At 45.3% G+C, this 23486-nt stretch overlaps 1 protein-coding gene across 1 annotated transcript; it reads left to right on the top strand.

Annotated features, from left to right (window-relative positions):
- Window positions 1-23115, top strand: LOC123759192 (zonadhesin-like). Its single transcript, XM_069325123.1, has 3 exons — window positions 1-32; window positions 22020-22211; window positions 22428-23115. Exons 1-3 carry the CDS (start codon window positions 1-3, stop codon window positions 23113-23115), a joined length of 912 nt encoding a protein of 303 aa, XP_069181224.1.
- Window positions 23116-23486: the final 371 nt, after the last annotated feature.

Below are 23486 nucleotides of genomic sequence, written 5' to 3' on the forward strand. Positions count from 1 at the left end.
ATGTCAACAGATGGACACGTTCATGGCAAAATGTTTGTCATTTCTACTCACCCTGGAAACACGACTCAGCAGGCATATGAACATGAGTTCCATTAGTTGAAATTCTGGATTAGGATTTGATAGTTAACTCTCTGGAAGAACATAACATGTCGTAGGTTCTGAGAGCCATGTCTCTCACTGATTGGCACACGAAGAGGAAAATGACTTATTTTGGAGGGAAAATTATGTTAATACCATAAAGCATCTCACATCACTATCATAGTAGGCTGAGAAGTGTGTTCTGGCTACTAGGTACGACATATATATATATATATATATATATATATATATATATATATATATATATATATATATATATATATATATATATATATATATATATATATGTCGTACCTAATAGCCAGAACGCACTTCTCAGCCTACTATTCAAGGCCCGATTTGCCTAATAAGCCAAGTTTTCATGAATTAATGTTTTTTCCTCTACCTAACCTACCTAACCTAACCTAACCTAGCTTTTTTTGGCTACCTAACCTAACCTTACCTATAAATATAGGTTAGGTTAGGTTAGGTAGGGTTGGTTAGGTTCGTTCATATATCTACGTTAATTTTAACTCCAATAAAAAAAAATTGACCTCATACATAGAGAAAAGGGTTGCTTTATCATTTCATAAGAAAAAAATTATAGTAAATATATTAAATCAATAAAACTTGGCTTATTAGGCAAATCGAGCCTTGAATAGTAGGCTGAGAAGTGAGTTCTGGCTACTAGGTACGACATATATATATATATATATATATATATATATATATATATATATATATATATATATATATATATATATATATATATATATATATATATTTATATATATATACATATATACATATATATATATATATATATATATATATATATATATATATATATATATATAATATATATAATATATGCACAACTTGCCTAAACACCGCAAGAGAGATTATACAACCTTAGAACACTTTACCACCAGGAGATTCGAACCCTAGCCAGCACAGAAGCCTTACAGCAACTGGCATAACTGGTAATCCTTTAACCCACTGCACCACAGCTCAGACCCCTAAAAGAGATGATAATTTCGGAGTATTTCACCTCCAAAGATCACCACCTCCCAAGGGCAACTAGAGCATAGTGAGGGGCTACTCACTTTCTTTCATCAAATTCCTGTTAATATGGGAGAACTCTGTGTCTATGCTTAATGCACAACTTGCCTAAACAACGCAAGAATCGGGTTTGAATCTCCTGGTGGGAAAGTGTTCTAAGGTTGTATAATCTCTCTTGCGGTGTTTAGGCAAGTTGTGCATTAAGCATAGACACAGAGTTCTCCCATATTAACAGGAATTAGATGAAAGAAAGTGAGTAGCCCCTCACTATGCTCTAGTTGCCCTTGGGAGGTGGTAATCTTCGGGGTGTTTAAATACCCCAAAATTATCATCTCTTTTATGGATCTGAGCATGGTGCAGTGGGTTAAAGGCGTACATGTTATGCCAGTTGCTGGAAGGCTTCTGTGCTGGCTAGGGTTCGAGTCTCCTGGTGGGAAAGTGTTCTAAAGTTATATATATATATATATATATATATATATATATATATATATATATATATATATATATATATGTCTGAAAACTCACACCCCAGAAGTGACTCGAACCCATACTCCCAGGAGCAACGCAACTGGTAACTACGGGGCGCCTTAATCCGCTTGACCATCACGGCCGGACAAAAGCAAATGATAGCTGAAAATTAAGCGGATTAAGGCGCCCCGTAGTTACCAGTTGCGTTGCTCCTGGGAGTATGGGTTCGAGTCACTTCTGGGGTGTGAGTTTTCAGACGCATATAGTCCTGGGGACCATTCAGGCTTTTTTGCATTTGTGTTCCTCACGTGTGCCCCAAAGAATGAGGTGATTTGATAAAATGCTATGCCCAAGATTACCATCCGAGTTGCCGGCGGGGAATTGGTTCAAATAGCTTCGGCTATCACTTCCTTTTGTCCGGCCGTGATGGTCAAGCGGATTAAGGCGCCCCGTAGTTACCAGTTGCGTTGCTCCTGGGAGTATGGGTTCGAGTCACTTCTGGGGTGTGAGTTTTCAGACGCATATAGTCCTGGGGATCATTCAGGCTTTTTTGCATTTGTGTTCCTCACGTGTGCCCCAAAGAATGAGGTGATTTGATAAAATGCTATGCCCAAGATTACCATCCGAGTTGCCGGAGGGGAATTGGTTCAAATAGCTTCGGCTATCACTTCCTTTTGTCCGGCCGTGATGGTCAAGCGGATTAAGGCGCCCCGTAGTTACCAGTTGCGTTGCTCGTGGGAGTATGGGTTCGAGTCACTTCTGGGGTGTGAGTTTTCAGACGCATATAGTCCTGGGGACCATTCAGGCTTGTTCGCATTTGTGTTCCTCACGCGTGCCCCAAAGAATGAGGTGATTTGATAAAATGCTATGCCCAAGATTACCATCCGAGTTGCCGGCGGGGAAGTGGTTCAAATAGCTTCGGCTATCACTTCCTTTTGTCCGGCCGTGATGGTCAAGCGAATTAAGGCGCCCCGTAGTTACCAGTTGCATTGCTCCTGGGAGTATGGGTTCGAGTCACTTCTGGGGTGTGAGTTTTCAGACGCATATAGTCCTGGGGACCATTCAGGCTTTTTTGCATTTGTGTTCCTCACGTGTGCCCCAAAGAATGAGGTGATTTGATAAAATGCTATGCCCAAGATTACCATCCGAGTTGCCGGCGGGGAATTGGTTCAAATAGCTTCGGCTATCACTTCCTTTTGTCTGGCCGTGATGGTCAAGCGGATTAAGGCGCCCCGTAGTTACCAGTTGGGTTGCTCCTGGGAGTATGGGTTCGAGTCACTTCTGGGGTGTGAGTTTTCAGACGCATATAGTCCTGGGGATCATTCAGGCTTTTTTGCATTTGTGTTCCTCACGTGTGCCCCAAAGAATGAGGTGATTTGATAAAATGCTATGCCCAAGATTACCATCTGAGTTGCCGGCGGGGAATTGGTTCAAATAGCTTCGGCTATCACTTCCTTTTGTCCGGCCGTGATGGTCAAGCGGATTAAGGCGCCCCGTAGTTACCAGTTGCGTTGCTCCTGGGAGTATGGGTTCGAGTCACTTCTGGGGTGTGAGTTTTCAGACGCATATAGTCCTGGGGACCATTCAGGCTTGTTCGCATTTGTGTTCCTTACGCGTGCCCCAAAGAATGAGGTGATTTGATAAAATGCTATGCCCAAGATTACCATCCGAGTTGCCGGCGGGGAAGTGGTTCAAATAGCTTCGGCTATCACTTCCTTTTGTCCAGCCGTGATGGTCAAGCGAATTAAGGCGCCCCGTAGTTACCAGTTGCATTGCTCCTGGGAGTATGGGTTCGAGTCACTTCTGGGGTGTGAGTTTTCAGACGCATATAGTCCTGGGGACCATTCAGGCTTTTTTGCATTTGTGTTCCTCACGTGTGCCCCAAAGAATGAGGTGATTTGATAAAATGCTATGCCCAAGATTACCATCCGAGTTGCCGGCGGGGAATTGGTTCAAATAGCTTCGGCTATCACTTCCTTTTGTCCGGCCGTGATGGTCAAGCGGATTAAGGCGCCCCGTAGTTACCAGTTGCGTTGCTCCTGGGAGTATGGGTTCGAGTCACTTCTGGGGTGTGAGTTTTCAGACGCATATAGTCCTGGGGACCATTCAGGCTTGTTCGCATTTGTGTTCCTCACGTGTGCCCCAAAGAATGAGGTGATTTGATAAAATGCTATGCCCAAGATTACCATCCGAGTTGCCGGCGGGGAATTGGTTCAAATAGCTTCGGCTATCACTTCCTTTTGTCCGGCCGTGATGGTCAAGCGGATTAAGGCGCCCCGTAGTTACCAGTTGCGTTGCTCCTGGGAGTATGGGTTCGAGTCACTTCTTGGGTGTGAGTTTTCAGACGCATATAGTCCTGGGGACCATTCAGGCTTGTTCGCATATATATATATATATATATATATATATATATATATATATATATATATATATATATATATATATATATATGTATATATATATATATATATATATATATACATATATATATATATATATATATATATATATATATATATATATATATATATATATATATATATATATATATATATATATATATATATATATATATATATATATATTGTTACGGTGCCCTCTCCTATTTCTTTCGTTTGCCGGCTTAAAGAGTCATATCAGCTCTCCCTACTGATTCTCTGAGGTTCAGGGAGTCTAATGATATATATGGCGACCAGGCCGGCTGCCAGTTAAGGGAAAGAAGTTATATTATAAGTTGTAAATAAAGGAAAATTGGCGCCCTGTTATAAAATGAAACAGTATCCCCTACGGCAGATGTGACCTTGTGGAAGGGACACTATGCCGATCGCGGATTGGTCGACGTAGGTCGCGGGCGACAAATCAGGGCCCGCCATGACGTCACCGAGTGCCCCGGGCGGCGCCAACGTCAGAGTTGTACTGACCGTGGAAGCGACAGGACGCGCCTCGGTCTGCTCTCAAGGATTGGAGGCTCTGCAAGCCTTGTTCAGTGGATTGAGCTGGCCTTCGTTGCCCACCATAGTTATTGGAGACCCTGCGCTTCTGGGAAGCCAAAGAGGAACCAAGTTCAGTGAGCAGAGAAGTGCCCAAACTTGGAAAATAGTCGGCGACGACGCTGGGCGGCGCCGCTGGCTGGACGTGGAGGTCTGGAAGGTGGGCGAGCAAGCTAGCTGTGACTGGGGTCACATCCACTGAGAATCTTGGAAGGACGACACAGTGCCTAGGACAAGGAGCGACGCCCTGTGGGAGAGGCGAGTGTGGGGAAAGATAGTGATTAGCTCAGCGCCCATCGATGAACCAGGATTGGGGCAGCTGAATCTCAGGGATTGGAACGGCGACGACGCGAAGGCTTCACGACACCTGAGGACCTGTGGAACGCCCTGGATCGTCGAGGATCGACCCAAGGAAGCGTGGGAACCTCACACCATCGAGGGACAGGCGTCGTGAGCCAGGAGTGTAAGGTAGATCATTTTCCCTCCCATTACCCCTTGTATGAGTAGGCTAGTTAGGCCACAATATTTACTCGTGTATGTGGCAGCAAGACTTTATTACTTTAATAGTAGAGTAGGCTGCAAAGCAGCTTGAGTCCAGGACTGTCAGAGAGGACAGTGTGTATGGATAGCAGGACAGTGAAGAAGAGGTGCCGACGTGGTGAAGAGGCCCTCCTGTGAGAGTGTGAGACTCCTGTCTTCCTGCCCAGTTGAAGGAGAGTTGGAGGTCGTGGAAGAAGAGGCTGACGATCTCCAGACTCATCATCCATATTCCATATTCATGTATTACTTGTGATTGTGTGTGTGTGTTCATGTAATTTGCGTCAGTAAATCCACACATTTTATTACTGTGTTTGAGTGTGCCTCCATTTGTGATATTTCTCTATGAGCATACATTTCTGGCTACAAACGATATATGATACACCCACTGAACTGCATTGCTGGGGTGCAGATATAATAACCCAGCTGGCGACCTTGCTAAGAGGAAGATAGAGAAGACAGGCGGGAAAGGAGTTCCTGCAACCTTTTTTTGTCTGGCAGGCAAGACTCAGGGAGGCTATGGTTATAGGTAAGCCTGAGTCTTCCTTCACTCCCCCACGGGTCTAGGCCGGAACTGTTTACAGCAGTTTCCCCGTGGTTGACTGAAGGGCTTCCAGGGTGAATCAGTGGCACCCCTTTTGGTGGAAGCAAAGACCTGCGGAGGTGGGCATTGTTGGTCCTATCTTGTGTGACCAAGGAGACTCCGGTGAACACAGGGAGTCGGAGGGGCTGAGTATTTGGGCCCTTTGAGCCCCTAGCAGCCGAGTGTTAGCAGAGCCCCGGACCGCCCACCCCCCACGTGACAAGAGAACTGGCGACCTCGCCAGGATTCGAACCCCAGTAGCCAAGAACTGGGAACTTCGCCAGGAAGCGTGGATCAAGCTACAGTGTGGACCAAATTGCAAGACAAGTGTTGCCAGGGTACTAATACAGTGTGGCCAGTGAATTCGGTGGTACTGTTACTCAACCGGCTAAGGGACTGAAACGGTGAAATTAGTGCCTACTAACTTGTCTGTGCCGTCGTGTATGCTTGATGATATAGAGATGGAGGAAGACAAAGTAAAGAAATTTATTGACACAAGGGACGAGAGAATTTTGGAGGAGTGTACCAAGGCCCAGCTCCAACAAGTGGCAAACCACTTTGGGATCAGGTTGAGGACGACTAAGGTAGCAGAGCGAAGGATAGAGATCATGGCACAGCTCACAGCTCGAGAGGAAGCGACGGGAGAGGAGCCATCTCAAGAGGAGCCGTCCCGAGGAGAGCCATCGCAAGGTGAACCGTCCCGACTAGGGCCTCCCCAAGCGCCTACCAGTGTGGAGAGAATTCACAGTGAACATGGGAGCAGTGGAAGGTCCAGCTGTAGTAAGAGGAGCCTGCAACTGGAAATAATGAAGATGCAACTGGAAGCCCAGCTGCGACGAGAGGAGAGAGAAGCACGGCTGCAGCTGCAGCGAGAGGAACGTGCGGCTGAGCTGCAGCGAGAGGAACGTGCGGCTGAGCTGCAGCGAGAGGAACGTGCGGCTGAGCTGCAGCGAGAGGAGCGAGAAGCTCGGCTGCAGCGGGAAGAAGGAGAGAGACAACTGCGACTGGAGGAGATAAGGGCAAAGAAAGAAGTCGAATTGCGTCGCGTTGAACGCGGTCTGCCCTCACTACCTGCACAGCGGGATGACCTCAAGGTAAGGGAACGTGACTTACCTACGTTCGAACCACAAGAAGCTGAGGCGTTCTTCGAACACTTTGAACGGATAGCAACTCTGAAGGAGTGGCCGGAAGATGATTGGGCTGCTCTGGTCCAGGGCAGGTTGACTGGTGAGGCCCGGGAAGCCTATAACATGCTGGACCTAGAGGAGTGTACTAGTTATGACGCGATTAAGAATGCGGTTCTCCACTCATTCCGGCTGACTCCGGAGATGTACCGGAAGCGGTTCAGAGAGTGTACAAGAGCGTCGGGAAAGACTTACGCCGAGACCGCCAGGGATATGGAACGGAAATTCCTACGATGGTTGAAGGCGGAGGAAGCGGAGTCGGTGGATGATGTTAAACGACTGATAGTGATGGAGAAGTTCATGTCGGTGCTCCATCCTGAGTTGCGAGTAAGGGTGAGAGAAGCAGGTATTAAGGACCTGAAGGCTGCAGCGGATCGAGCCGACATGCTGGAGGAGGCACTACATATCGGGAGGGAGGGGCCACCCAGACACCCGCCTTACCCCAGGTCGGGAGGGAACTTTAGGAGTTCAGGAGGAGCGAGGACGGGTGGGGACTCTCCCAAGAGTAGTGTGCCCGATGAAGTAACGTGGTTCAAGAGCTCAAGAGACGCGGGGAGGAAGCCCCAAGCTGTGAGCAATGGACCTAACTCGGGAGCAAGTGCTGCAGTCCCGGACACGACGACAAGGAGTCCAAGGAGGACACAGGGGACGTCTACAAGTGGTACCGCCAGAGTGACTAGCGAGTGGCCGCCCAGGGGAGGCAGCCGATGCTACAACTGTGGCGTGAGAGGACATTATGCCCGCGAGTGTGAGGAGCACCAAAGGAATGTAGGATTAATGTTGGAAGAGGAGAGAGTGTTTGTTCACACCCCATATTATAGTGGACCCAACGTGAATGGTTGGGAAATGAAGTTGGGTGAACATCCCTTCGTTTTCGGAGCCAACGTGAAGTTTGGAAAGTCAGACCCAGTGGAGGTTGCCGTGCTTCGAGATACGGGTGCTGACATAAGTATGGTGACCAGGAGTATTCTCCCCAAGGAATTTAATGATTCACCTGTGGGAGTGGTGAGGATACGCAGTGTGGGGGAGGAATACAGGTTGCCACTTCACGAAGTACAGCTGATTGCCGACTACGGAGTCGAGAGAGCTATAGTAGCTGTAGCCCCTAAGTTACCCCTAGAGCATGTACAGATGGTGCTGGGTAATGACCTCGGAGGAGGCAGGATACAACCCGATTGGGCCAGGAGTGCCTATGTTGCAAGCAGCGGTACAACCCTGCTAGGTGAGGTATCGGTCGTTCCAGATGGTGGTGAGGAAGCCGAATTCGCCAGGGAAAACGTCGCCAGAGACGACGACAACGAGGGCGAGAGTGCAGAGAGGTCGTCGGAGGTTGTGGAAAACTCCGACGGGGACCTCCGACTAAGCCTGATGATGCGTGTGGAGGAGTGGCGAGGAGCAGCTGTACAAACGCCTGGGGCGGTGAAGAGGCTGCAGACCGCACTCCCTCCATACAGAAACGTGAATAAAGTAAGCTCAGTGGATGAGCGAACGGCAGTGAGGGGCAGAGTGGAGGAGCCACGACGCAAAGCACCCTATGCCGGCCAGATGAATAGTGGTAGGTGCAAGATGAACCACCGTGGTGAGGTGAGCCGCAGGGAGGTGGATGAGCCCAACCACGAACCGAAGAAGACGTCTGCAGGGAAGAGAATCTCATGGAGGAGTGAAGATGTTCGTCGGGAACGAAGGAGCGAGTGGTATAGGAAAGGCAATACGAAGAAAGCAGGGAATAGGTACACCCAGGGTAGGCGCCAGCCTAACCAGAGGGGCATTGGGCCATCGCAAAAGCCTAGTGTAGAAGAGAGGAAGCTGCTGGATGGAGTACAGGTTACAAGTGCCACTGTGAGGAGACAACGCACCTACGGGAGAAGAGGAACCGAGAAGAGAGAAGATTGGCGAAGAGGAGATCATGAGAGGAAACATGGAGTACCTGTAGGACGCAGTGGAAATGCAAGACTATCTCGGAGTGCACGACGCGGTGGAGGCGCTGCATGCACTGAATCTTACAGTGGTAACGAGCCGTGGGAGTACACTCGTAGCCACGGAGAGAGGATTTCTTGTAGGTGTTCAGGGAACACCCATCACACCCGGTCCTATGCGAGGTGGAGATATAATGAGACAAGTGACTGGCAAGGTGGAACGAGCCACATCGCCAACTGGAGGAGTGACACTTCAGGAACGGAGGGAGCAAGAGTATAGATTACCCTCTTGAGTGCTGCTCTTCCGATATGACTCTTATTTTAAGGGGAGGGGTATGTTACGGTGCCCTCTCCTATTTCTTTCGTTTGCCGGCTTAAAGAGTCATATCAGCTCTCCCTACTGATTCTCTGAGGTTCAGGGAGTCTAATGATATATATGGCGACCAGGCCGGCTGCCAGTTAAGGGAAAGAAGTTATATTATAAGTTGTAAATAAAGGAAAATTGGCGCCCTGTTATAAAATGAAACAGTATCCCCTACGGCAGATGTGACCTTGTGGAAGGGACACTACGCCGATCGCGGATTGGTCGACGTAGGTCGCGGGCGACAAATCAGGGCCCGCCATGACGTCACCGAGTGCCCCGGGCGGCGCCAACGTCAGAGTTGTACTGACCGTGGAAGCGACAGGACGCGCCTCGGTCTGCTCTCAAGGATTGGAGGCTCTGCAAGCCTTGTTCAGTGGATTGAGCTGGCCTTCGTTGCCCACCATAGTTATTGGAGACCCTGCGCTTCTGGGAAGCCAAAGAGGAACCAAGTTCAGTGAGCAGAGAAGTGCCCAAACTTGGAAAATAGTCGGCGACGACGCTGGGCGGCGCCGCTGGCTGGACGTGGAGGTCTGGAAGGTGGGCGAGCAAGCTAGCTGTGACTGGGGTCACATCCACTGAGAATCTTGGAAGGACGACACAGTGCCTAGGACAAGGAGCGACGCCCTGTGGGAGAGGCGAGTGTGGGGAAAGATAGTGATTAGCTCAGCGCCCATCGATGAACCAGGATTGGGGCAGCTGAATCTCAGGGATTGGAACGGCGACGACGCGAAGGCTTCACGACACCTGAGGACCTGTGGAACGCCCTGGATCGTCGAGGATCGACCCAAGGAAGCGTGGGAACCTCACACCATCGAGGGACAGGCGTCGTGAGCCAGGAGTGTAAGGTAGATCATTTTCCCTCCCATTACCCCTTGTATGAGTAGGCTAGTTAGGCCACAATATTTACTCGTGTATGTGGCAGCAAGACTTTATTACTTTAATAGTAGAGTAGGCTGCAAAGCAGCTTGAGTCCAGGACTGTCAGAGAGGACAGTGTGTATGGATAGCAGGACAGTGAAGAAGAGGTGCCGACGTGGTGAAGAGGCCCTCCTGTGAGAGTGTGAGACTCCTGTCTTCCTGCCCAGTTGAAGGAGAGTTGGAGGTCGTGGAAGAAGAGGCTGACGATCTCCAGACTCATCATCCATATTCCATATTCATGTATTACTTGTGATTGTGTGTGTGTGTTCATGTAATTTGCGTCAGTAAATCCACACATTTTATTACTGTGTTTGAGTGTGCCTCCATTTGTGATATTTCTCTATGAGCATACATTTCTGGCTACAAACGATATATGATACACCCACTGAACTGCATTGCTGGGGTGCAGATATAATAACCCAGCTGGCGACCTTGCTAAGAGGAAGATAGAGAAGACAGGCGGGAAAGGAGTTCCTGCAACCTTTTTTTGTCTGGCAGGCAAGACTCAGGGAGGCTATGGTTATAGGTAAGCCTGAGTCTTCCTTCACTCCCCCACGGGTCTAGGCCGGAACTGTTTACAGCAGTTTCCCCGTGGTTGACTGAAGGGCTTCCAGGGTGAATCAGTGGCACCCCTTTTGGTGGAAGCAAAGACCTGCGGAGGTGGGCATTGTTGGTCCTATCTTGTGTGACCAAGGAGACTCCGGTGAACACAGGGAGTCGGAGGGGCTGAGTATTTGGGCCCTTTGAGCCCCTAGCAGCCGAGTGTTAGCAGAGCCCCGGACCGCCCACCCCCCACGTGACAATATATATAAAGTTGTTGAATATCGGGATGAAATATTGATTCTGTTGGTCTCAAGCCATGTTATGAACTACGTTTTTGAGAAGCTTGTTGCAGTAAAGCTCACCGTATTTATATAACAAAACATTCACTGAGTAAATTGGGCCCAAAAATTATGGCTTCAGTATTAATAACTACATCTTATAGTTGCGTTATATCTTCAGTTCACTTTTGATAATAATAAAATTAAAACACTAGTGGAGATTTATATCAGTTCATTAAGCTGAGGATCGAATAATTGCATTCTGTTGTCTGGGACAAGAAAACTGTTAGGCTTATTTAGGTTTAACTATGTCAATTTTGGACCATCCCGATAATGCAACCCACAACAGATACCTAACTCCCGGGTACATATTGACTGCTTGGCGATCAGAAGCATCAGGGAAAAGTAAACATGCCCAAACATCTTCGTCCGGCCGCAAGATCTAACATGTGACCCGTCAGTAGTGTTCATAATTGACACCTTTGACTCTAACCGAGACTACAGAGTTATTGAGGATTGCAAAGATAATTATTGTTATTAATTTACTTAATTAAAAAGTATTTTTGAAGTTATGGACTTACATTTTCCAGTTAGATTTGTCGTTCTCCCATTCAAGCTCTTGTCTTGCCAACACGCTTCAGTGACCTACAGTGACTTCAGTGACTTAGTGATGTAGTTCGCCTGTTCACAGGCTGGAAATTGTCAGTGAAAGCTGATAAGTCTTATAATGAGAATCATAAAATGTTTAATAACAATAAACATGGTTAAGACTGTGAGTCACGACGCTCCAGCAAGACACAGTTTCCCTCACCAAGCTGCCTTAAAATATCTTCCAAACTCTGCTCACACATTCTGCCATAAGACCAGAGGCTTAACACAATTTATTGCTCAAGGAATTAAGTTATCGTTCAGGTGATAACCCTTGTTACATGCTCATAAATTAGATTGGCAGCCGCGGAAGGAAGAAAATGTATTTAGTAATAATTCACGTTGTCAGGGACTGGGAGCTGTATATATATATATATATATATATATATATATATATATATATATATATATATATATATATATATATATATATATATATATATAAATATATATATATATATATATATATATATATATATACATACATATATATATATATATATATATATATATATATATATATATATATATATATATATATATATATATATTTATATATTTCCAGTGTGTTGCTGGAGACCAGCCAGTGTGTGTTGCTGGAGATCTGCCAGTGTGTGTTCCTGGAGACCTGCCAGTGTGTTGCTGGAGACCCCTGCCAGCGTGTGTTGCTGGAGACCCCTGCCAGTGTTTGTTGCTGGAGACCCCTGCCAGTGTGTTGCTGGAGACCTCTGCCAGTGTGTTGCTGGAGACCTCTGCCAGCGTGTTGCTGGAGACCCCTGCCAGTGTATTGCTGAAGACCCCTGCCAGTGTGTTGCTGAAGACCCCTGCCAGTGTGTTGCTGGAGACCTCTGCCAGCGTGTTGCTGGAGACCCCTGCCAGTGTGTTGCTGGAGACCTCTGCCAGCGTGTTGCTGGAGACCCCTGCCAGTGTATTGCTGAAGACCCCTGCCAGTGTGTTGCTGGAGACCCCTGCCAGTGTGTTGCTGGAGACCTCTGCCAGCGTGTTGCTGGAGACCCCTGCCAGTGTGTTGCTGGAGACCTGCCAGCGTGTTGCTGGAGACCTGCCAGTGTGTTGCTGGAGACCAGCCAGCGTGTTGCTGGAGACCAGCCAGCGTGTTGCTGGAGACCAGCCAGCGTGTTGCTGGAGACCTCTACCAGTGTGTTTCTGGATCACAGCCTTAATAGAAAGGGAGAAACAAAATTTATAACTTATTTATCCCTAAAAATGTCAAGATATTAAATAATTGACATCAAACACAAGTGACAACTGAACTCATGTCTATGAGACTCAGCTGTCCCAATAGTATCAAATAAAATATTAAATCTCTTAGTTTTCTCCAAATATATATATATATATATATATATATATATATATATATATATATATATATATATATATATATATATATATATATATATATATATATATATATATATATATATATATATATATATATATATATATTATTAAATATGACCGAAAAAGTAAGATTAATAATTCTAACATGAATTTTCTCAATCTTTCGTACATTTCTTTTCACTGTTGGAGGTAAATCAAAAATCAATTCTCCAAAATTCATTTTTATTTCTAGTCTGACGCAACCCGAGCGCGTTTCGTAAAACTTATTACATTTTCAAAGACTTTAGTTTACAAATACACAACTGAATAGAACTTACGCATCTCCGATTTTATATCTACATTTGAGAGAGGTGGATGGGGTGAGGTGGCATTAATAGGGTATTAATTTCATCAACACAAGACAGAACAAGAGGTGGTATTAATAGGGTATTAATTTCATCAACACAAGACAGAACACGAAACAATGGGTATTGAATAGAAGTGATTGCAGAAAGCCTATTGGTCCATATTTCTTGATGCTTCTATATTGGAGCGGAGTCTTGAGGTGGGTAGAATATAGTTGTGCATTAATTGGCTGTTGATTGCTGGTGTTGACTTCTTGATGTGTAGTGCCTCGCAAACGTCAAGCCGCCTGCTATCGCTGTATCTATCGATGATTTCTGTGTTGTTTACAAGGATTTCTCTGGCGATGGTTTGGTTGTGGGAAGAGATTATATGTTCCTTAATGGAGCCCTGTTGCTTATGCATCTTTAAACGCCTAGAAAGAGATGTTGTTGTCTTGCCTATATACTGGGTTTTTTGGAGCTTACAGTCCCCAAGAGGGCATTTGAAGGCATAGACGACGTTAGTCTCTTTTAAAGCGTTCTGTTTTGTGTCTGGAGAGTTTCTCATGAGTAGGCTGGCCGTTTTTCTGGTTTTATAGTAAATCGTCAGTTGTATCCTCTGATTTTTGCCTGTAGGGATAACGTTTCTATTAACAATATCTTTCAGGACCCTTGTTAATAGAAACGTTATCCCCGTTATTATTAATAGAAACGTCTTCCCCGCTGTGGTGGTCTGTCTCCCCCGCTGTGGCAGTCTGTCTCCCCCGCTGTGGTGACCTGTCTCCCCCGCTGTGGTGGTCTGTCTCCCCCGCAGTGGCAGTCTGTCTCCCCCGCTGTGGCAGCCTGTCTCCCCCGCTGTGGCAGCCTGTCTCCCCCGCTGTGGCGGCCTGTCTCCCCCGCTGTGGCAGCCTGTCTTCCCCGCTGTGGCGGCCTGTCTCCCCCGCTGTGGCAGCCTGTCTCCCCCGCTGTGGCGGCCTGTCTCCCCCGCTGTGGCAGTCTGTCTCCCCCGCTGTGGCGGCCTGTCTCCCCCGCTGTGGCAGTCTGTCTCCCCCGCTGTGGTGACCTGTCTCCCCCGCTGTGGTGACCTGTCTCCCCCGCTGTGGTGGCCTGTCTCCCCCGCTGTGGCAGCCTGTCTCCCCCGCTGTGGCAGCCTGTCTCCCCCGCTGTGGCAGCCTGTGTCCCCCGCTGTGGCAGCCTGTCTCCCCCGCTGTGGCGGTCTGTCTTCCCCCCTGTGGCGGCCTGTCTCCCCCACTGTGGCAGTCTGTCTCCCCCGCTGTGGTGGTCTGTCTCCCCCGCTGTGGTGGTCTGTCTCCCCCGCTGTGGCGGCCTGTCTCCCCCCGTTGTGGTAGTCTGTGGTAGTGTGTGGTAGCGTTATCAACACCAGCAATCAACAGCCAATTAATGCACAACTATATTCTACCCACCTCAAGACTCCGCTCCAATATAGAAGCATCAAGAAATATGGACCAATAGGCTTTCTGCAATCACTTCTATTCAATACCCATTGTTTCTTGTTCTGTCTTGTGTTGATGAAATTAATACCCTATTAATGCCACCTCACCCCATCCACCTCTCTCAAATGTAGATATAAAATCGGAGATGCGTAAGTTCTATTCAGTTATGTATTTGTAAACTAAAGTCTTTGAAAATGTAATAAGTTTTACGAAACGCGCTCGTGTCGCCTCAGACTAGAAATAAAAATGAATTTTGGAGAATTGATTTTTGATTTACCTCCAACAGTGAAAAGAAATGTACGAAAGATTGAGAAAATTCGTGTTAGAATTATTAATCTTACTTTTTCGGTCATATTTAATAATATATGTCTACAGGAAAGACTGCTACCAAAATATACTAATATTAAAGCGCACGACCCAGCAGCAAGGAATCAAGCCTTCACGATAAAATATCGCCAGGATCTGATTCGTGATCAGATATACAAGGCAGAGAATGAAATCAAAGACAACAAAACGCAACTACTTCATGCTACAAACGAATGGAGAAATAGCAACATCGACGAAAGTATCCGTACCCGCATTGAACAACACCTCGACATCCTCACAGACCGACATCACCTCAGCACTGAAACAAGGATTATCAAGAAACTAACAACATTATATGGAGGACCTATGGCAATTCCACGACCAAGAGATGGCTTCCTGAACCTTGCAGGAATTAACCTCACTGAGGACCAAGTCACTCTCCTAAATCTGGGCATAAACTGTCATGTTATGTCCAGACCGAGTGAGATGGCCCGGAAAGTAGAGTTGGAAATTCTGTTGGACGACATATTCGACCTCGAGACACAAAAGAAGGTCACTACCAAAGATACCTTACAAGCAGAACTTATTGCAGAAGGAGGAAAGAATCGAGGCAATTACAGAAGCACCATACTGTCCCCCGAGCTCAAAGCGGCAGCTAAAAGCCTTCGTGAGAACAAGGAGATAGTTGTCAGGAGAGGTGACAAGTCGCCAATATATGTCATTCTTAAAAAAGACGAATATCTGGCGAAAATGAACATCATACTCTCTGACCAAACTAAGTTCCAAAGGGTAACGAAGGACACTACAGCCGAATTAAAAGCAAAGGTCAACAAACTGATCGAAACTGTGAACGCCAAGAAATCCGGACTCCACCTGCCAAAGATCATTGGGGAATATAAACCTGGATATGCGTATGGAAATGTCAAGACACACAAGCCTGGAAACCCACTTCGGCCAATCATTAGCCAGATACCCACACCCACGTACAGACTGGCGAAGCGACTCAACGGCCTGCTGACTCCTTATGTTCCTTGCGCCTTCAGCCTGAAGTCTCCAAAGGAATTTGTTGACTTACTGCGGGGCACACGGGCCACAGGGATAAGAGCCTCGTTGGACGTAGAATCGCTGTTTACCAACGTACCTGTGGACGAGATAATCGGGATGATAGCCGACAGAGTGTATCGTGATCCAGCATGTACTCCTCTTGACATACCAGAAAATATTCTGAGGAAACTACTCCAAGCTTGTACTAAAGAGGCACCCTTCTTGAGCCCGGATGGGCACATATATAAGCAAGTAGATGGGGTCGCTATGGGTTCTTCCCTAGGTGTCCTGTTTGCAAACTTCTACATGGGTACCATCGAGCAAAAAGTCTTAGTCGACATGAACTTGAAACCGGCCATATACTGCAGGTATGTTGACGACATTTTTACACAGGTACCTGATGTCAGACATCTGCAGGAGCTGAAGGAGGCATTTGAGCAGAGTTCCGTGCTGCGTTTCACTTACGAGATGGAAAAGGATGGGAAGCTGCCCTTTCTAGATGTAACAGTCATGGAAAAGAGCGGAGGTTTCCACACTGCAGTCTACACTAAGGAAACGAACATAGGAATGTGCCTAAATGCCAACAGCGACTGCCCAGACAGGTACAAGAGGAGTGTTGTTAACGCATATGTCGACCGTGCTCTCAGCCACAGCTCAGAATGGAAGCAAGTCGACGAAGAACTCTGTAGGGTAAGGCAGGTCCTAGTCAACAACGGCTTCTCCAATGGTTTCGGGGAAGACATCATAAGAAGGAAAGTGAAACGCCATGCAACCTCTGAAGAGACAACTAACACAACACCTATACCCCCTATTAGACTATTTTACAGGAACTTCTTTTCCACAGCTCATAAAACGGAGGAAAGGGTCCTGAAAGATATTGTTAATAGAATCGTTATCCCTACAGACAAAAATCAGAAGATACAACTGACAATTTACTATAAAATCAGAAAAACGGCCAGCCTACTCATGAGAAACTCTCCAGACATAAAACAGAACGCTTTAAAAGAGACTAACGTCGTCTATGCCTTCAAATGCCCTCTTGGGGACTGTAAGCTCCAAAAAACCCAGTATATAGGCAAGACAACAACACCTCTTTCTAGGTGTTTAACGATGCATAAGCAACAGGGCTCCATTAAGGAACATATAATCTCTTCCCACAACCAAACCATCGCCAGAGAAATCTTAGTAAACAACACAGAAATCATCGATAGATACAGCGATAGCAGGCGGCTTGACGTTTGCGAGGCACTACACATCAAGAAGTCAACAGCCAATTAATGCACAACTATATTCTACCCACCTCAAGACTCCGCTCCAATATAGAAGCATCAAGAAATATGGACCAATAGGCTTTCTGCAATCACATCTATTCAATACCCATTGTTTCGTGTTCTGTCTTGTGTTGATGAAATTAATACCCTATTAATGCCACCTCACCCCATCCACCTCTCTCAAGTGTAGATATAAAATCGGAGATGCGTAAGTTCTATTCAGTTGTGTATTTGTAAACTAGTCTTTGAAAATGTAATAAGTTTTACGAAACGCGCTCGTGTCGCGTCAGACTAGAAATAAAAATGAATTTTGGAGAATTGATTTTTGATTTACCTCCAACAGTGAAAAGAAATGTACGAAAGATTGAGAAAATTCGTGGTAGAATTATTAATCTTACTTTTTCGGTCATATTTAATAATATATGTCTACAGGAAAGACTGCTACCAAAATATACTAATATATATATATATATATATATATATATATATATATATATATATATATATATATATATATATATATATGTATATATATATGTATATATATATATATATATATATATATATATATATATATATATATATATATATATATATATATATATATATATGTATGTATGTATATATATATATATATATATATATATATATATATATATATATATATATGTATATATATATATATATATATATATATATATATGTATATATATATATATGTATATATATATATATATATATATATATATATATATGTATATATATATATATATGTATATATATATATATATATATATATATATATATATATATATATATATATATATATATATATATATATATATATATATATATATGCAAACAAGCCTGAATGGTCCCCAGGACTATATACAACTAAAAACTCACACCCCAGAAGTGACTCGAACCCATACTCCCACAACTGGTATGTACAGGGACGCCTTAATCCGCTTGACCATCACGACCGGACATAAGGATATATATATATATGTCGTACCTAGTAGCCAGAACTCACTTCTGAGCCTACTATGCAAGGCCCGATTTGCCTAATAAGCCAAGTTTTCATGAATTAATTGCTTTTCGACTACCTAACCTACTTAACCTAACCTAACCTAACTTTTTCGGCTACCTAACCAAACCTAACCTATAAAGATAGGTTAGGTTAGGTTAGGTAGGGTTGGTTAGGTTCGGTCATATATCTACGTTAATTTTAACTCCAATAAAAAAAAATTGACCTCATACATAATGAAATGGGTAGCTTTATCATTTCATAAGAAAGAAATTAGAGAAAATATATTAATTCATGAAAACTTGGCTTATTAGGCAAATCGGGCCTTGCATTGTAGGCTGAAAAGTGAGTTCTGGCTACTAGGTACGACATATATATATATATATATATATATATATATAGATGGAAATGGAAATGTTCGTTTGTTCAAAATCTCCGAAAGTTCTTCACCGATTGCTTTGAAATTTTCACACAACGTTCCATTCGCATCCGAGCAGGTTTTTGTATTCATACTATATAGATATCTCGTTTGTGACGTGGAAAAAACATGCTTTTTTGACACTGTGTTTTTCATGTGTTTTTCGTGTGAGGGAAATCTTAGAAACTTCTTAACCGATTGCTCTGAAATTTTGACACAACATTGCATTTGAAGAGGTGCGTGTTTTTGTAGGCCTACTATATATATGCCTCACCTGTGACAAGAAAAAACGTGCTTTTTTGAAAAACAGCGCCATCTGTTGGACATAAGAGCAACACATGCTGTAATCTCCAAAAGTTCTTTACCGATAACTTTGAAATTTTGACACAATGTTCCATTTGCTTCCGAGCATGTTTTTATATATATAAACTATATAGATGTCTCGTCTGTGACGGGGGAAAAACATGCTTTTTTGACACACTGTGTTTTTCATGTGTGGGAGATCTAGGAAACCTGTTTACCGATTGTTTTGAAATTTTGACACAATGTTCCATTCAAATACGTGCGTGTTTTTATATACCTACTATATACATGCCACACCTGTGAGAGATAAAAACGCGTGTTTCTTTTAAACAGCGCCATCTGTTGCACGTAATAGCAACACATGCTATGCTAAATGTTTTGATTCCATTTCATTGTTTCCGATTGCATTGACAATTTAATTTTCACAGATTTAGTATCATTTTCATTTTGATTTAATTATTTTGTTTGACATTGCATTGGAATTGAGCTGTTTTGTTTACCATACCGTTCATTTCGGGAGTATTAGTATAGATGCCACACCTGTGACAGGTGTTATAAACCCGACAACATCGTCGGAGTAGGGAGTAGCGACGTCCGCGCCATCTGTGGGTCGTCTCTCTAAACCCCCCATGCAGTTGGACTCTACCTGGACAACGCCATCTATTGGGGGTGGCGTAGTAGGTGTAATCGGCTCTAGATTCCTGCCTTGAGTAACCAGTGAGGTCGTAGTGAGTGACCTCTGGTGATGGGGCAATTCAAGACTAGCGCCATCTGTGATCACTACGAGCATAAATGTCAATTTTCAAATGAGTAAGTGTTGCTCCCTAATGTCTCCCATACCCTAGAACTGATGACGTGGGGCTGCAGTGGTACGAAGAAAGGCAATCTACCTTGGGCAGCCTTATCTCTTCCTACTTAGTTCCGCCTGACGACTAAGTGAGCCACCGCCGAAGAAGAACTGTGTGGTTTCTGCTTTCTGCCAGTAGAGTGGCAGTGAAAGGATTTGGCGTAACCTGGGACTGGCGAAGGAAGAGACGACCGACAGTTGGGTGTCTTTGGACGAGCATTGTTTGCCTGTCGCTAGAGGCTCCTGCCAGGGGTGCGATACCTCTGTATTGATTGGTATAGTGGCCCCAATCAGAGCGTGGCTGAGGATCTCTGTCAGTATTTGGCTGGAGAGTGATTGTGGGCAATCATTAGAGGCATCTAGTGATACTGTCGGTAGGCTGGCCCACGGCAAGGGTAGACTCATTGGTGGTTCCCAGTACTAGTTGAGGACGGTACTGTGTGTTGAGGAAACACGGAAGTTGACGAAGGCTGCATCGTGTTAGCATCTAGGAGTGCTCAGTGTCTTATGTGAGAGCGACACATGTAAATATCCACGTGTAGTAATAATATTTCATTTTATATTTTATATTTAAGGTGATGGGAAAGTGTCAATAAGTTAAGTGAATATATTGATAAAGGATTGAGAGTTGTGTTCATTTCACCTCCCCCTTTTTATTTATTGCATTACCTAGCCAACTCCTTGAAAGCCACTACCGACTTGGGGTCGGATACTATTACTTAGGGTCATCGATCAAGAACCCGGTTGCGACCCATAGTGGCCGTAACACAGGTAAAAAATGTTTTTTTTTTTTTAAACAGTGCCATCTGTTGTATGTAAGAGCAACAAATGCACACATGCTATACTAAATATATTAGGATTCTATTTCAATGTTTATGATTTCATTGATAAATTTAATTTTCATAGATTTAGATTTATTTTCATTTTGATTTAATTATTTTGTGTGACATTGCATTGGAATTGAGCTGTGTTTTCCATACCATTCATTTTGTAAGTATAAGTATAGATGCCACACCTGTGACAGGTAAAAATATTTTTTTTAAATAGCGGCATCTGTTGCATGTAAAAGCAACTCTTACATCAAAAACACCAGCTTGATCCTTACATTAAATACGTTGCTATACTAAATATGTTATGTTTCCATTTCAATGTTTCCAATTGCATTGACAAATTGAATTTTTATAGATTTAGATTTATTTTCATTGTGATTTAATTTTTTTGTGTGACATTACGTTGGAATTATGCAGAGTTGTTTACCATACCATTAATTTCGTGACTATAAGTATAGATGCTACACCTGAGACAAGTAAAAACATGCTTTTTTGAAAAACAGTGCCATCTGTTGCATGTAAGAGCAACACATGCTATACTAAATATGTTACGATTCCATTTCAACGTTTCAGATTTTATTGACAAATTGAATTTTCATTGATTTAGATTTTTTTTTATCTACTTTGTGTGACATTGCCTTCGAATTGAGCTGTGTTGTTTACTATACCGTTCATTTCGTGAGTTTAGTTTTCAATATTTTTTTTTTCATGTTTTTTTTTTAACTGTTTTGTTATATTTCAGTGATGGGAACATCAGATCAATTGATGTTCTTAATTTTCTGATAAAAACATCAGATCATATGGAAATGCATTGGACGAGGGATTTGGGAATGCTGGGGAGGATTAGGGAACGGGAGTGAGGGATGTTGGGGAGGACCAGGTGACAGGGGAGTGAGAGATGGTGAGGAGGACGAGGGGACAATGGAATGGGGAATGGTTAGGAGCACGAGGGGATGCTGGGGTGGGAGATGGTGGGAAGGCAAAGGGACGGGGGAGAGGGAATAGTGGGAAAGACGAGAGAGTTGGGGGAGTGGGGAATGGTTGGGAGGACGAGGGGACGGGGAAGTGAGGAATGGTTGGGAGGACGAAGGGATGGGGGAGTGAGGAATGGCTGGGAGGACGAAGAGACAGGGGGGGGGGGAGGATGGGGGAGGGGACTAGGTGACAGGGAAAGGTTGCTGTGGCCGCATACAGCTAGTATGGAATAAAAACTTTAAAAAATAAAAGAAAAAAAATTATTTAATGCACATAGTAACACCCCATCACCAGAGACCCACTCTCCAACGACAAAGACCCACTCTCCAACGACAAAGACCCACTCTCCAACGACAAAGACCCACTCTCCAACGACAAAGACCCACTCTCCAACGACAAAGACCCACTCTCCAACGACAAAGACCCACTCTCCAACGACAAAGACCCACTTCCCCAACGACAGAGACCCACTCCCCAACGACAGAGGCCCACTCCCCTAACGACAGAGATATATTCCCCATCCCCCTACGATAGAGACCCACTCCGCCAGCGATAGAGATATATTCCCCATCCCCCTACGATAGAGACCCATTTTCCCAACGATAGAGACCCATTACCCCAACGACAGAGACCCTCTCCCCTAACGACAGAGGCCCACTCCCCTAACGACAGAGATATATTCCCCATCCCCTAACGACACAGGCCCACTAACCCAACGACAGAGACCCATCCCTCAACTACAGAAACCCACTCCCCAACGACAGAGACCCACTCCCCTAACGACAGAGGCCCACTCCCCATTCGACAGAGACCCACTCCCTCATCGACAGAGACCCACTCACCCATCGACAGAGACCCATTGCCCAACGACAGACCCACTCACCCAACGACAAAGCCCCACTCACAAAACTACAGAGACCCACTCCCCCATCGACAGAGACCCACTCCCCCAACGACAGAGGCCCACTCACCCAACGACAGAGACCAACTCCTCAACGACAGAGACCCACTCCTCCAACGACAGAGACCCGCTCCCCAACGACAGAGACCCACTCCTCCAACGACAGAGACCCACTCCCCAACGACAGAGGCCCACTCACCCAACGACAGAGACTCGCTCACCCAACGACAGAGACTCACTCACCCAACGACAGAGACCCACTCACCCAACGACAGAGACCCACTCCTCAACGACAGAGACCCACTCCCTCAACGACAGAGACCCACTCCTTCAACGACAGAGACCCACTCCTTAACGACAGAGACCCACTCCTCCAACGACAGAGACCCACTCCTCCAACGACAGAGACCCACTCCTCAACGACAAAGACCCACTCCTCGAACGACTGAGACCCACTCCTCCAACGACAGAGACCCACTCCCCCAATAACAGAGAACCACTCCTACAACGACAGAGACCCACTCCCCCAACGACAGAAACCCACTCCCCCAACGACATAGACCCACTCCCCCAACGACAGAGACCGGCTCCCCAAAGACAGAGACCCACTCCCCCAACGACATAGACCTACTCCCCCAACGACAGAGACCCGCTCCACAACGACAGAGACCCACTCCCCTAACGTCAGAGACCCACTCCCCCAACGACGAGACCCACTCCCCCAACGACAGAGACCCACTTCCCCAACGACAGAGACCCACTCTCCTAACGACAGAGACCCACTACCCCAACGACAGTGACCCACTCCTGCAACGACAGAGACCCACTCCCCAACGACAGAGACCCACTCCCCAACGACA

This window comes from Procambarus clarkii, chromosome 15 (genome assembly GCF_040958095.1).
Source record: "Procambarus clarkii isolate CNS0578487 chromosome 15, FALCON_Pclarkii_2.0, whole genome shotgun sequence".
Taxonomy (NCBI): Eukaryota; Metazoa; Arthropoda; class Malacostraca; order Decapoda; family Cambaridae; genus Procambarus; species Procambarus clarkii.

Bases quoted from the DNA above. Each gene is read 5' to 3' on its own strand.
- LOC123759192 (XM_069325123.1), top strand. From the start codon at position 1: ATGTCAACAGATGGACACGTTCATGGCAAAAT. The intron at 33-22,019 runs GTTTGTCATTTC...CCCCATCACCAG, and splicing joins GGACACGTTCATGGCAAAAT to AGACCCACTCTCCAACGACA. The intron at 22,212-22,427 runs GCCCACTCCCCT...CTAACGACACAG, and splicing joins CCCACTCCCCAACGACAGAG to GCCCACTAACCCAACGACAG.